This window comes from Lissotriton helveticus, chromosome 3_2 (genome assembly GCF_964261635.1).
Source record: "Lissotriton helveticus chromosome 3_2, aLisHel1.1, whole genome shotgun sequence".
Lineage (NCBI taxonomy): Eukaryota > Metazoa > Chordata > Amphibia > Caudata > Salamandridae > Lissotriton > Lissotriton helveticus.
In genome coordinates this window covers 311,743,273-311,758,678 of record NC_136062.1, presented here as the reverse complement: position 1 = coordinate 311,758,678, position 15,406 = coordinate 311,743,273, and the positions used below count along the sequence as shown (strand labels likewise).

At 46.4% G+C, this 15,406-nt stretch overlaps 1 protein-coding gene across 3 annotated transcripts in view; it reads right to left on the bottom strand.

The window, feature by feature from the left end:
* Nucleotides 1–15,406, bottom strand: part of KIF18A (kinesin family member 18A) — a 379,530-nt gene that overhangs the window by 242,397 nt on the left and 121,727 nt on the right. For all 3 annotated transcript variants that reach the window (XM_078684198.1, XM_078684201.1, XM_078684200.1), the window contains exon 7: nucleotides 6,706–6,882. In XM_078684198.1, coding sequence (XP_078540324.1) covers nucleotides 6,706–6,882 — 177 coding nt within the window. The remainder of the gene's footprint in view (nucleotides 1–6,705; nucleotides 6,883–15,406) is intronic.

The following is a 15,406-nucleotide window of genomic DNA, read 5'->3' as shown; positions in this document are numbered from 1 at the left end:
GAGCGCACGTTCACAGAATCCACTCCTGAGGCGGAAAGCCGGGAGTTAGCATTGTTTTTACTGTGTTTAAATTGATTTTACCTGCTAAAACTCCCCTGACTCACTCGAGCAACACCAGACCGGCCAGCCGATTTAGGGCTGACGCGGAACACTGTTGCCAGGGCGACGCCGCCTTCCTTCCTGCGGACGCGCCCACATGCGCTGACCACACCCCCTTCTCATGGCACACGTAGGTCAATAAAGCATGTGCTACGAACGGAAGCGCAGCGGACGAGCGCAGCGGGCGCGCCGATTGCGCGCCAAAGGCGCGCATAAGGCAAGCTCGTCTGCGCTCGTCCGCGCCGAGGACGGGCCAGGGGCCACCCCCCCTGCAACACCAGTACCAAGACCACCTTCAAACATGGTGAGACGACAATATTCAACAGCTGATTTACTGGAACTCAAGTATACTGTTGCTATACCCCATGCTCCACCTCACCTAGAATACTCCAATTCCATTCTAGGTCCAATCCGATGTTCAACTTGCACTAATATATCCTTGACACCTGACAAAGCTGTCCCTTCACTGGTTCAAGCAGCGTTAATAAATGCCAGATCCCTCCCCAAACACAAACTAGAAATCGCCGACTTGATCGACGCATACAAACTGGATCTCTTGTTTATCACAGAGACTTGGGGCGATGAAGCCTCCGGACCCGACTTTAGAGCAGCCACCCCTGCCAATTACAACGTAAGCAGATTGGACAGGCCAATAAAGAAGGGTGGTGGTATTGCGATAATTTATAGAGATCATTTCAAAATCACAACGAAACATTTAACCTGTCCAGAATATGAATCTCTCCTTTTCTCGTTATGCCTTTCCACCAAATCTTCCTTCAAGGGCATATTAATTTATCGCCCACCCGGTTCAAGAGCCAGGTTTCTAGCAAATTTAGGCAACTTAATTGAAGCAGTTGCAGATTCCGCCCACTTTACACTACTAGGTGATTTTAATTTTCACCTTGAAGCACTTGACAACCACGATACCTCACAGCTGCTAACAGACCTTGCAGCAGCTGGCATGACTCAACTGATAACTTCTCCCACGCACCAAGCAGGCCACACTCTAGACGGTTTGTTTACTAACAGCCCCTTAGTAAAGATCACCCGTATCATTCCTCTCGTTTGGACAGACCATGCAGCGACTTTCTTCACTGTAGAAACTAATCCACCAAAACCTACAGTCTCAGCCTCCTCCCAATCTTCTTACAGAGATTGGAAAAACATCAATCTATCGCACCTAGCGGAGATGATTCAAGAAAATTTAATTCCTGAAGAGAATGACCCCATCATAGCGTCTTCCACCTACTTGAGGAACCTAAATCTGGCCTGTAATAAACTAGCCCCTATCAAAACCTCCTCTCGAAATAGGAAAACACCATCAGCACCATGGTTTAATGAAACCCTTCGGACGCAGAAACAACACTGCAGGAATCTTGAAAGGCACTGGCGACGCAACTATAGTCCTGCAGACAAAATGACCTACAAAAAGGCCCTGGCCATCTATAAAGGACGTATAGTTGCTGAAAAAAGTCGCTATTATACCTCTCAAATCGAGCAAGCACAAAACTCACCAGGAGAACTCTATAGGGTGGTCAACACTTTGTCTAACCCCCCGGCACCTCGCCTAGAAGGCTCTCAATCATTAGTGGATGCCCTGGCCAACTACTTTGAGGAAAAAGTCAGATCCATCTTCATCACCTTTACGAATTCCGTTCCCCCTCCCCTCTCCGAAGAACCCCCTACTAATACCCTGCCCTCCCTATTATCCTTTGATGCTGTTGATCAGGGTCATATTCATCGCTTGGTATCCAGCATCAAATCCGGTTCCCCTCTTGACCCTTGCCCTCCAGCTATTTTAAATCGCATCCCGGGTGCAATCTCCCCAGCTTTGACCACTATCTGCAACGCCATGTTTGTAACTGGCGTATATCCTTCAGTTTGGAAGGAAGCTATTATCAAGCCCCTTCTAAAGAAGCCTACTCTGGACCCTCAGCTTCCAGCTAGCTACAGACCCATCGCTTGTCTCCCCTTTCCAGCCAAAATTTTCGAAAAGTCTATCAACATCCAGCTTTCCAAATTCATCAATGATAACAATCTTCTTGATGATACCCAGTTTGGTTTTAGAAAGGGTCATGGGACGGAGACTGCACTATTAAAGGCCGCAGACGAAATTAGAGCTACCATGGACATGGGAGGAGCAGCAGTCCTAATACTTTTGGACCTCTCGGCTGCTTTTGACACGGTCGATCATGTCACTCTGATCGACCGTGTCTCAGCTTTTGGAATAAGAGGCAAAGCTAAAGATCTGATCGCCTCATTCCTAGCTAACCGCCCTCAGACCATCAAGATGGGCAATTTCACCTCCCACACTTTCTCCCTCCCTTGCGGTGTTCCCCAGGGCTCCTCGCTAAGCCCGACGCTGTTTAATATCTATGCGTCGGACTTGGCGAGGGTGATAAAATCTTATGGAATTGCCCTCACTACCTACGCCGATGATACCCAACTTGTATTATCGGTGCATAATAATGGAACATCCATAGCAGCCAACTTCCAGGAGGGAATGAAGGCGATAAGCTCCTGGATGTCATCAAATTGCCTCAAGCTTAACTCTGATAAAACGGAGGTGATGACATTCGGGAGCTTGCGCCCAGCATGGTCTCCTCAGTGGTGGCCACCTCAGTTGGGGCCCCCACCCCAGCCGGTGGCAAAGGTCCGCAACTTGGGAGTCATCTTTGACAACAAGCTGACGTTTTACCACCATGCCAACGCCGCTGTCTCATCTGCTTTCTATACCCTCAAAAAAATAAAAAAATTGCTTCCTTACCTTCCAAAATCAGCAGGAAAAACTCATCAGCACATTAGTGTTCTCGAGAACCGATTACTGCAATTCACTTCTCTTGAATGCGCAGGAAGGAGTTCTCAATAAATTACAAACAGTACAAAATGCTGCAGCCAGAACGCTACTGTCTATCCCTAAATTCTCATCCGTTTCCCCATATATCAGAAAACTCCACTGGCTCCCCATCAGGAGCCGAATCAAATTTAAAGCTATGTGTATAGCTTATAAGACCCTGAACAACACAGGACCACAGTTTTTAAAAAGAATCTCTCCGTCCACCTGAACAACATAGGATTCTACGGTCATCTTCAGCCTCTCTGTTGAAAGTCCATCGAACAAGGAGGGTTAACTGGGAAAACAGACGATTCACTATTGCCACGGCCAAACTGTGGAACACTCTACCTCTCCACATCAAAACTGCCCCCACGCTTCTAAAATTTCGTAAAAACCTCAAGACATGGCTATTCTCCTCCTCCTAACCCCCCTGTCTCAGACACCGCTATCCTCCTCCTAACTCCCCTAACACCTCCTAGTGAGTTCTGTGAATTTAGCGCCGAGACACCCTTATGGGTATTTGTTTGCGCTTTAAAAATTGCTATAAATAAATAAATAAATAAATTCCACTAACCATTACAAAAATACATCTGAACAAACAAGAACAGCATATACCCACACTCCTGATAAACAAGCAGACATCAAACTCTGAAATGCGAGAAAATGCACGGGACAAGACTGTGAAGATACCACCGCACCCCCCTGTGGAGGGGGGTTTAAAGAACTTAACACGTTTCGGGGCTTTGAAACATGGGATCTACTAGGGATCTCTACAGTGGGAGAGATCATAGCGAAGGGCGCACGCAAACCCTTTCCAGTCCTTTGGACAGAATTCCAACTTCACACCTCCCAATTCCTTGAATATGCTCAGTTGCGGCACACATGGGGGACGAAGGGCATGGAAGATAACGAGTTCCCAGATATGCACCTCTGGAGGTGAGAATGCTTCAGTAAGTTAACCTTCAAGGCGGTCTCTGTTACCTGCAACACAATAAATAATAATATGCCCGATTCTCTGGGTAAGCTGAGGGAGACGTGGGGAGGAGACATGGGGGTGATGGAGGATGTAGACTGGGAGGCTGCCTTGATGCGCCCTAGAGAGGTTGCGATACGGGCCAGGTTCCACCTCATCCAAATGAAAGTCCTCCATTGGGTCTTTTATGACAGAAAAATTACATAAAATGGGACGCGCGGACTCTCCTCGGTGTTTGTGCTGCCAGGCTGCTCCAGGCAACTTCCTTCACATGATATGGGCCTGTCCACACATAGCAACATATTGGCAGGAGATAATTGGTGAAGTAAATCTAATCCGGAGCATCTCTATTCTGCTAGACCATAAATTCATCCTTCTGGGTATCCCCTGTGACACGGACATCTCCTGACCTCAACTACTCTTTAGTACACTTGGTTTGGTGATGGGCATGTGGGACATTGCATGACACTGGGGCACGCAAGAAATCCACTCACTATCCGAATGGCAACAGGGTATGGATCTTTACATGGCCGCAAAGAGGGTGACATATAAAAGCAGAGGGTACCCTAGAAAATTCTCAAAAATATGGGCCAACTGGATGAGACACTATGGTCTAACCCAAGAGCCCGGGGACTCACAACATGTTGGAACGGGGACGTCTGAATAAAAGACGTCTCCCGAATCAGGATGCTCTGAGAAGGGAATGTGATGGGGATCGCAGTTATTTTTTAAGGTGTACAGGGGTGATGGAGAGGACCCTGCTATGGCGATACACTATTGTGATCAGCTGGTTATTGGGTTTGAGCAAATTATGCAACGATGTACAGTATGTGCAATTCGTTGTTATGGGTATGTAAATGTAATGTTTTTGCACTGGTTAAAAAAACTTTTTAATTTTTTTTTTTTAAAAGACTGTCAAGATACCCTAACTAGGCAGCAATACTTGGTTATAACAAAGGCAGAATGCTTGCAATACACATTTCTACAACATGATAACCTTCACTTCTAATCCCAATCTCATATTCAGTCTACTTGCACATACCTTACAACTCTTACACCGTCCACTCTGCTTGAAATCCATTTATTTCATGATCAGCTTAAACGTTGCTTATGCCTTGCGAACTCTTATGTGGTTAATTGTACGCAATTTGGTGTAGGATTACATTTTTTGTGCTGTACTTTAGAATCTATCACAAGTGATTTGAATAAAACATCATAATGGTTGAAGATGGCTTTAGAAGGATCAGACAGAAGTCCCACCAAATGGCCGATTATAAGGCATTCGGCACTCACTCAGCAGACATTCCAAAAGGAGGAGAAAATAGAAACAAAGGCTAAATAATAGCTAAATCAATAGGTCTGGCTACATGGTCAGTGGAAATGAGGGAGCAGTTGGGTGAATTAGTGAATGTGATAAGTCCTTGCCAGATGCTAAAACAGTTCACTACAAGACTCGCAATGGAAGCAATCCTTAGGAGACTGAATAATACACCCAGAAACAAAAGAAGAAACATCCCTAAAAATCCTAAAGTTGAGAAGATCAGCTTGAAGGCAAGGACAGTTTTCAGCTTTTACTGATAGCAATCAGCACTGGAGGGGAAATCTGATGAGAGAAAGTGGGTCTACGCATTCAAAGGCCCGACTTATATGGCAACAGTCATGCAAGTGTGCTAGGATGCGTTTTAAGAAGCTATTTTAGTCCCCTTGGGAATAGCGTAAAAAACTGCCAAAAAAGCATTTCCTATCCTCCTTAGTATGAAAAGGCAGATCTTTAAAAACAGATAATATTTTGTGGAGAAAAAAAAATAGAAAAACATTCTGGATCATGTGTGACACTAAAGTCCAAGTAATGTCTGTGCTCTGTGACTTCAATCAATCAAGCATGCTTTGTTCAGCGCTACTACTCATCAGTGAGGGTCTCAAGGCACTGTTGGAAGGGGGTTTCGCAGGTTCCAGTCCATCAAGGAGAGGGGTCTGTCAAAGAGCCAGGTTCTGAGGTTTCTTGGGAAGATGGGGAGAGATATTGTCTGTCTGAGGTGGAGAGGGAAGCCGTTCCAGGCTCTGGCCGCGAGGACGGAGAAGGAGCGGCCACCTGATCTGGTCTTTTGGGTGTGGGGTACCACAGCGTGGGAGTGCTGGGCTGATTCTAGGGTACTTTCGGGTGCGTGGAATTGGAGTCGGCTGTTCAGGTAGGCTGGTGTCGTGGAGGGCCTTGTGAGAATAGGTGACCATCTTGAAGGTGACTCTAGCTTCGATGGGGATCCAGTGGAGTGTGCACAGATGCTGGGAGATATGTGTCTTGGCAGGTTGAGGACCAGTCTTGTGGCGGCGTTCTGGATGTTCTGTAGCTACGTGTGAAGTGTTTGTTTATTCCGGCATAGAGTGCGTTGCCGTAGTCGAGTGCTGGTGACCAGGGCGTGAGTGATGGTCTTTCTGTGTTCGAGGGGGAGCCATTTGAATGTCTTGCGTGGGAGGCAGAGGGTGTGTAAGCAGGAGGACGAGACAGCGTTGATCTGGTGGTCCATTTTGTGTAGAGAGTCCAGGATGATTCCCAGGGTTCGTGCGTGGGTGGGCGGACTTCGAGGGTGGGGGGCCATCAGGTGTCATTCCAGGCATCGGGGTGTGGGCCCATGATGAGTACTTCTGTTTTGTTGGTGTTTAGTTGACTTTCAATCTCATATTCTTAGTATAAAGATACCGGAAGTTAAGCAGACAAAATCCCATGTTCTTAGTATAAAGATAACGGAAGTTAAGCAGACAAAATCCAAAATCACATTTAAAAAGAAATTCTACTTACGGCAGACTTAATGTCCTTTGCTCGGTTTGCATACTTAAGTGTATTATATGTGTCCTCATAGGAGAGAGAGGATGGACTAACAGCAGCAATCATTATAGTGCGACAATTGCCTCCAAGGGAATCCTTGAGTAAACGTGTAAGCTTACTGTTTCTGTAGGGAATGTGCTGTTTTTTGTTCTAGAAAAAGAAACAGCAATGAAAAAGTGAGTTTGATTATACACAGCTTTTCAAATTGTAATCTCACATGAAAAAAATACAACACGCCAAGTTTAACAAATCCTCTACAAGCACAGTAGACAAAATGCATTTTAGTGGTTAAGGCACTAGACTGAAATTAAGTTATTTAATTTTGAAACATAGTATTACCAATGCCTTTACGAAAGTATCTTACTATAAGAAAAGGCAGTAATGCCACCTCCATATCGAAGAGGTTTGAGTAAAAATAATGTAGGAAGCCAAATTGCGATTGCAAATGCTGAAATTCGCAGAATTCCAGCGTTTGCAATCGTAATTTGGCTGTGAGCAATGTAGGTAGGCCTTTTGGCCCATAGGAATGAATGGGATGGTATTCCTTGATTGCGAATCTCAATTTGCGATTCGCAATTAAGGAATATTAAGGAATCGCAAATATTTTTGCGATTCCTACCTACATTCAATTTTGCGAGTCCTTTTTTTTTCTTCTTTTTTTCGTAGTTTTATATAGCGCGAACTAGAACCGAACCCAATCAGTTATCAGAGCGCTTTACATAGCACCAGTTACGTTACATGAGGACACACTTTCATTTTTTAGGCACGGGGAGATTAAGTGATTTGCCCATAATCACAGGGGGTTTTTGGCGTCGTTACCGAGACTCGAACCCAGATCCCCAGGTCCGAAGTCGAGCGCCTTAGCCGTTAGGCCAACCCCTCTCCCCTTAATCCTTAAGCGATTCGGTAAAAATCACTATTAAGGACTCGCAAAATTGAATTGACTAACATCTGGCCCTATATCTTTTCCTTCCTCATGTGAAATGTATTTAATGATAGATAGATGACGAGAACAATCATTTTATCCACTGGGCACCTGACCTTAAAAACTGTTCAAGCAAAAAATGGCTTTTCTTGGTGCCAACACATCTGTCCTAAGAGGCAGTGAGAAAACCAACCCTTTTAATTTGATATTGTTACGTCATGCCAAAGAAGAACCCGCTATGCTCAGGAGATTATTAATACACCATTTTAATGTATCATTCAACTACGCAGATGTATTGCACAAAAGATGCTTAAGAAGCCTTATGTCGGCAACTTTTCATTTAGTTACAAAGGGTTGCAGTTTTCAGGCAGTCTAAACCTTTGCTGCTTTTAGGTAACCAAGCCTGGAGGGCGATCCATTACTTTAAACAAAACCTGCTTAAAACAGAATTCATTCTCCCAACCCCACCTAACTGCTTCATCCTACCCAAAGGAAAATGGATCAGGTCACTGTGTTTAACATTGTAGAAGGGCACCAAATTGCTTTGCTTTTACCAGTTGGAAACCTTAAACTCCTTTATAAATCAACGCAATGGTTAAGCGGTCACAATTTTTACTTGCACTCCTACGTGACTTTATCTTGAAAACATTTTTAAGATAGCAATTCAGCCTCTTGTGACGTCACAAAACGACTATGGATATTTCCTCCCTATATGAATAACCAAACACTGACAGCTGCCTCTATGGGGCTCCAGAGCGCTTTAACATGAAAACAAAAGATCTCACACATCGTTTGCATGTAATAGCTGTAATATTAACTTGCCAGCAGAAGAGAGCTCCACTAGTTCTTTTGCATGTGTCCGGAGGGAACTGTAACAGCCCGGCCTCACACATACACAATACATATCTGAGATGCTGTACTAACATCATGCAGTCAGATAGTGTACCTTCAATGTTGTCAATCACAAGCCCCCTTACCCTAGCAGAAGCTGAAATAGGGAAAAAAAGTTTATCAGTACCTTCAACCTTATTCCAGCTTCTGATTGGGTGGATGTTTGTCGGTCTGCCTCTAGAATGCCGCAATGATGGCGAACCTTCCAATAGAAAAGGCAAGACGCCTAGGAAACCAAATTCTGATGAGACACCAGATCAAGTCCCATCTCCTAAGCGAGAAGACTGGTCAGTCCCAGAGGAAACAGAGCCCCAGGAGCTTGGGCCGAACACAGAAGAACTTTTGGGCACAGGGGGACCCTCTAGGGAAGAACTGTGCCAGCGACAGAGGATCTGTCCCACTCTTGAAAGCCTGAGACAGCAAGCTGCTGATCAGGAAAAGGGAAGCAACAGCGGTTCCCACAGGACCCAATGGTAGGAGGGACTCCTATACACTGAGGCCAGAGTCCCCAAACCGGGTGCCACTAGGAGAGTGGTAGCGCCTCAGACATTTAGAGATTTTCCCCTAGCCCTGGCCCATGACATTCCCCTAGTTGGGCATCTTGCCCAGATCATAACTTGAATTAGGTTGGTGAACCACTTCTACTGGCCAGGAATGTCTCAGAAGGTGAAGGAGTTTTGCAGCTCCAGTGCCACCTGTCAAGCCAGTAGCAAGACAGACAGCCACCTGAATGCCCTCTTAATTCCACTTCCAGTGGTTAATTGGGTACCAGCTCCTCAATACCTGAAAGCATTGATTTGCCCCTCCCTACCCTCCCGCACTCTTCGCTATACCACTCAAGCTAAATTTTCAGTCCCTAGGATCAGACTGTCGCGGATGGGTGGTCGATCCTTCGCTTGGTTGGGTCCTTCTTTGTGGAACTCCCTTCCTATGTCACTCCGTAACGAAACTGTGTATGGAAACGTTCGAAAAAAGTTTAAAAACCGGGTTGTTTAACCAATAATTCGACTTTTTCTCGATTCCTCTCTGGCTGGTGCCGGGAAACCCTTGTTGGGGCACGGTTTGCCTTACAAAACTAAATTAACATAATATAACCCTTTGAGTGGGTTGGGATTGACATTGTTGGTCCCCTTGACCCTCAAACAATATCAGGAAACCGATTTATTCTGATGGTAGTGGATCATGCCACCAGCTTTCCTAGGGTAATTCTCCTACATAGCACCACTGACCGAGGATACAAATTTATGTATGCATACTTAACACACATGTGGGCTGAGTGTGAGGTGACCTATAGGTTCCACCCCATACCATACAAACGCAAATCGGCTTGTTGAAAGATTTAACAATCACAGAACGGTACGATTGGTAGACTCCCAGAAAAGCTCATAAGGAGATGGGATGTTTTCCACCATGCCTACTTTATGCTTACAGAGAGGTGCCACAGAAGGGAGTAGGGGCATTCCACTCTGAGCTTCTGCGTGGGTACCCCTGTGTCTTGTGAAGGATGGGAGTGACTTTTCAAAGAATAGAAGTGGGATATTGTGTATTATGTACTTGGTCTTTGTTCCAGGATGGCTTGGTACATGAAAAAAAGCCAACAAAATTCTTGAGGCCAGTCAAGAGCTCCAGAAGCTTGGTTATGACAAAAAGGCTCCCATGGTGGAGTTTCAACCAGGGCAGAAGGTGTGGGTTTTGGAGCCTGTGGCTCCCTGGGTCCTCCAGGATAAATGGATCCTCCAGGATAAATGGACTGGGCCCTACTGTATCCTTGAAAAAAAAAAAAAAGGAGACCACCTACTAGGTGGAGCTTGGCACATGTAGGAAGACCAAGAGGGTCATACGCATAAACCGCCTGAAACCCCATAACAACAGGGCTGAATTGACCACTCTCATGGTTACAAATGAGGATCAGGAAGCAGAGAGGGAACCTCTCCCTGAGCTCCTCTCTCAGAACTCTAAAGATGGGTATGTGGAAGTAGTGGTCTTGTAAGACACCATCACTGCCCAACACCAGACTGATTGCAGGCAATTCCTAAATCAGTTTACTGAGCTCTTCTCATTTGCCCCTGGTCAGACTAATAGTTGTACAGAGGATGTGGACACTGGTGACAGCCTAATTGTCAAGAATAAACTCTAAAGGCAGTCGACCATGTCAAAGAAAGCATCAAGGCTGAATTAAGCAAGGAGACGTAATTGGGCGTCATTGAACGCTCAAAACCCAGGGCCAGCCTAGCCATTTCAGTCCTTAAGCCTCACTTCCAGAGTGGGAATAAATACATTCGGTTTTCTCTGTACTATAGGGGCCTCAATGCAGTCCAAAAACTGATGCACATCCAATTCCTACAGCTGATGAAATTATTGACCGGCTGGGGCAGCCAAATATCTGAGTACTTTTGATTTCACATCAGGGTACTGGCAGATAGGTCTGACTCCTGAAGCAAAACAGAAATCAGCATTTTCCACCCCAGATGGGCATTTCCAGTTCACTGTGATGCCCTTTGGATTAAAGAACGCCCCTTCCACCTTCCAGAGTTGGGTGAACAAAGTCTTTGCTGGGCTGGAGTCCTTTATTGCAGCATATCTTGATTGCATTGCTGTCTTTAGCTCCACCTCCCAGGATCACCTCATCCACCTAGGGAAGGTCCTGAAGGTTCTGCAGAGTGCAGATCTGACTATCAAGGCAAGCAAGTACCAGATAGGGCAGAGCACACCTTGTGGATGGAGGACAAGTTCAACCCCTAAAGCCCAAAATCCAGACCTTTCTTGATTGGGAGGCTGCAACCACCCAGACTCAAGTCAGGACATTCCTTGGCTGTACTGGGTACACGTGGTTTGTGAAAGGATATGGGTCCATTGCGGCTCCCTTCACAGAACTGAACTCCAAGAAAATGCCCAAAAAAGGCTAACTGGTCAGTGAGCGGTCAAAAGGCTTTTGACATCCTGAAGGAAGCAATGTGCTCCGCACTCATTCTGAAAGCTCCAGATTATACCAAGCAGTTCATAGTATAGGCAGATGCCTCTGAATATGGGATAGGAGCGGTTCTATTCCAGACCAATGATAATGGCCATGACGAACCAGTTGCTTTCATAAGCAAGAGGCTTCGCCCCAGAGAGCAGCATTAGAGTGCCACTGAAAGGGTAGCCTTTGCTGTGGTTTGATCCCTGAAGAAACTGAGACCAAACCTGTTTGGTTCTCACTTCCTTGTCCAAATTGACCACAGGCCTCTCAAATGGCTTATGCAGATTAAAGACGAAAGCTCTACATTGTTAAGGTGGTTGTTAGATTTGGGAGTCTCTAGTTGGCACAGGTAGGTACTTGTGACAAATAGGGACCCTCTCCTCTAGTCAGGACAAGGGGGATTACACTCCTAAAATAACCCCTGCTCACCCTCTAGGCTGCGTGGCGCGAACAGTCAAGGCTTATTTCAGAGGCTCTGTAAGTTAAGCAGTTGTGACCACATACAGTAACTCAGTGACAACACTACAAATGGACACCACACAGGTTTTATATAAAAAATAAGTAGACTTTATATAGAGTTACCACAGGACCATAAACAACAAAAATACACACTATGATTACTTTAAGATGGTAGATTTAGGCTTAGTTCAGGTCAGTTCTTAGATGCGACACTCTGCGTCAATGTACCTTAGGTTGCGTTGCGCTTCCACGACAAGCAATGTTGCATCGATGGGAAATGCGGCAAGGAGTAGTTTCTGTCCTGTAACTCCAGTTCTGTAGTAGGGGTATCTCTGTTATAGTCATAATCTAGTGAATAGTCCCGCTCATGAGCGTGGACCCCGGAGCAATCAAAAATAATCTCTTAAGCTGTCTAAAAATGCAGTCCAGCAAAGACACTTAAGAGAGAATTCAAAGACATATAATGAAGCCTATATCCACAGGCTACACTGTCCAGCACTTCAACTAGACATTCCACATTCCACCAAAACCACAACCAGCCCAGCTTGCCAAGTTTTCTTCACAGAGAGAACTTCCCTTTTACCAGTAAAACCTTAGGAATGATAGACAGGAAGGGGAGGAGAGACAAGCCCCATAGGCTGCCATTATGTGGGTCAAAAAAGGGATACTGTGCCTTTAAGAAAACTTTCTAGAACTCTCAGTATCCCAAAATGCCCAGCAGGTCCCATTTACTTTCAGTTCTTTTTGCAGGCGTATAACGCCAGACCTGTAGCATTCCGAACATAAACATTTGTCTCCACCGGGGAGGAGGGCGGGCGCTTAGGACTATAACAGAGATACCCCTACTACAGAACTGGAGTTTCAGGACAGAAACTACTACTTCTGTAGTAGAGGATCTCTGTGTATAGTCATAATCTAGTGAATAGAATGGCCAGCCCATCCCCACACAAAAGCGGCGGTGGAGAGAAAGAGTACCACACCACTACTGTGCGAACAGATTTCGCAGCGAAGCCTGTCCAACCTGAGCATCTGCCCTGGCATCAGAGTCCAGACAGTAATGCTTAGCGAAGGTATGGACCGACTTCCACGTGGCGGCCCTGCAGATTTCTGCAATGGGAATATTACGTAGCAAAGCATTTGTCGCAGCTTTGCCCCTGGTGGAATGTGCCTTAGGTTTACCCTCTAAGGTCTTATTAGCCTTTTGATAACACAATTGTATACAGGACACAATCCACCTCGAAATGGACTGTTTAGAGGTAGCAAGACCTGTCCTGACTGACCCATAATTGATAAACAGTTGGTCTGACCTACAGATATCTTTGGTTTTATCCAGATGAAATTTTCAACACCCTCCTGACATCCAGGGAATGTAGAGACCTTTCTGCTGGAGAGGAAGGATTCTGAAAAAACATAGGCAAAGTTATGGTCTGGTTAACATGGAAATCAGAAATAACCTTGGGAAGAAACTTAGGGTGAGTACGCATAACAACCTTAGCAGCATGAAATACAGTATAAGGTTCTTGGCAACACAACGCCTGAATTTCACTCACCCTCCGGGCCGATGTAATGGCCACGAGGAACGCCGCCTTCCAGGACAGGTGCTGCAACGAAGCCTTAGGAATAGGTTCAAAAGGTTCCTTCATCAATCTGGACAGCACCACATTCAATTCCCATGAAGGCGAAGGGAGCCTGACAGGAGGAAACACTTTCTTCAAGCCTTCCAAAAAATCTTTGATCACAGGGATCTGGAAGAAGGAGTTCTGTGAAGGGCATTTCCTATAGGCAGTCAGCGCAGCTAGATGAACCTTAATGGAATGACAATTAAGGCCAGACTGCGCCAAATGTAAAAGGTATGGAAGGATGACGTCTTCCTTACATGTCATCGGATCATAGTTCTCGGACTTGCACCAGACGCAAATTCTCTTCCACTTGTACACGTAAGAAGTCCTAGTGGAAGGTCTCTTGGCTTCCTTCAGTATGTCCATACAATCTGCAGGGAGATTCAAATGGCCATATTGCACTATCTCAGGAGCCATGCCGCCAAACTCAAAGACGAGAGATTGGGGTGCACCATCTGCCCCCCCGAACTTCGTGAGAAGGTCCTGCCGGCACAGCAGCCGAATGTGAGGAAGGAGGGACCGGTGACGCAGGTCCGTGAACCACCACTGCCCGGGCCATTCCGGGGCAATCAAGATCATCCGTGCCCTGGACTGGGCTAGTTTGATGAGCACTGCCGGAATCAGGGGAATTGGTGGAAAAGCGTACAGAAAGCTGTTCGACCAGTCGATCCATAGCGCATTCCCCAGCGTTCCCTGCTGGTAGTACCTGGATGCGAAGTTTCGGCATTTGCTGTTTTCTGCGGTGGCGAACAGATCCACGTCTGGCGTGCCCCACCTGTCGAAGACGTCTCCGAGTCCTTTGTTGTTTATGACCCATTCGTGGTTTTCCTGGATCAGCCTGCTCAGTGCGTCCGCCTGAACATTCTGCACACCCGGCAGATGAGTAGCCGTTATCGTCAGTCCTCTGGCAAGAAGGCAGTGCCAGATCGCCTGCGCCTCCTGCGACAGGGTGCGCGATCTCGAGCCCCCCTGCTTGTTAAGATAGTACCTCGTGGACGTATTGTCCGTCTGTACAAGCAGAGAGTTGGTCTGGAAGGACGGATGAAAGGTCTTCAGTGCCAAGTGAACCGCTCTGAGTTCCAGGAATTTGATATGATATGTGGACTCCGTCGGGGACCACGTTCCTTGTATCTGTAACTCTCTGGAATGCGCTCCCCAGCCGGGGAGAAAAACATCCGTCACGATCGTCTGAGTGGGAATGTCATTGTGGAAGGGAACCCCTTTGAGGAGATTCTCCGCTGAACACCACCATTTCAGCGACTGTAGAGCATACAGAGACAGTCGTGTCTTGTCGTCCCAGTGGCCTCTCCTCTGGTCCCACTGATCCTCCAGACACTCCTGCAGCGGTCTCATGTGAAGCCGTGTGTGTGGCGTGAGGAAGATACAGGAGGCCATCGACCCCAGTAGAGAAGACACTGTCCTCACTGTCGTAGATGGAGCGGTCATAAGAGCCTGAGCCTTCCGAAGGAGTGATAACCTCTTTCCTCCGAAGGAGACACGCTTGCAGACAGCGTATTGATGGTGGCTCCCAAGTACTGTAGGCATTGGACCAGAGTCGGGACAGACTTGGACATGTTGATGTGCAACCCCAGCTTGTTCAAGAGAACGGACGTCTATTGGAAGTGCGCTTGAGCTTCCGAGAAGGAGGATGCCTTGATCAACCAATCGTCCAGGTACGGGTAGACAAACACATTGTTCTTTCTCAGGTGTGCCACTACCACTGCCATGCATTTGGAAAATGTCCGGGGCGCTGACTTCAGCCCGAACGGCAACACTGTGTATTGATAGTGATTGGCGCCGACTTGGAATCGCAGGAACTTC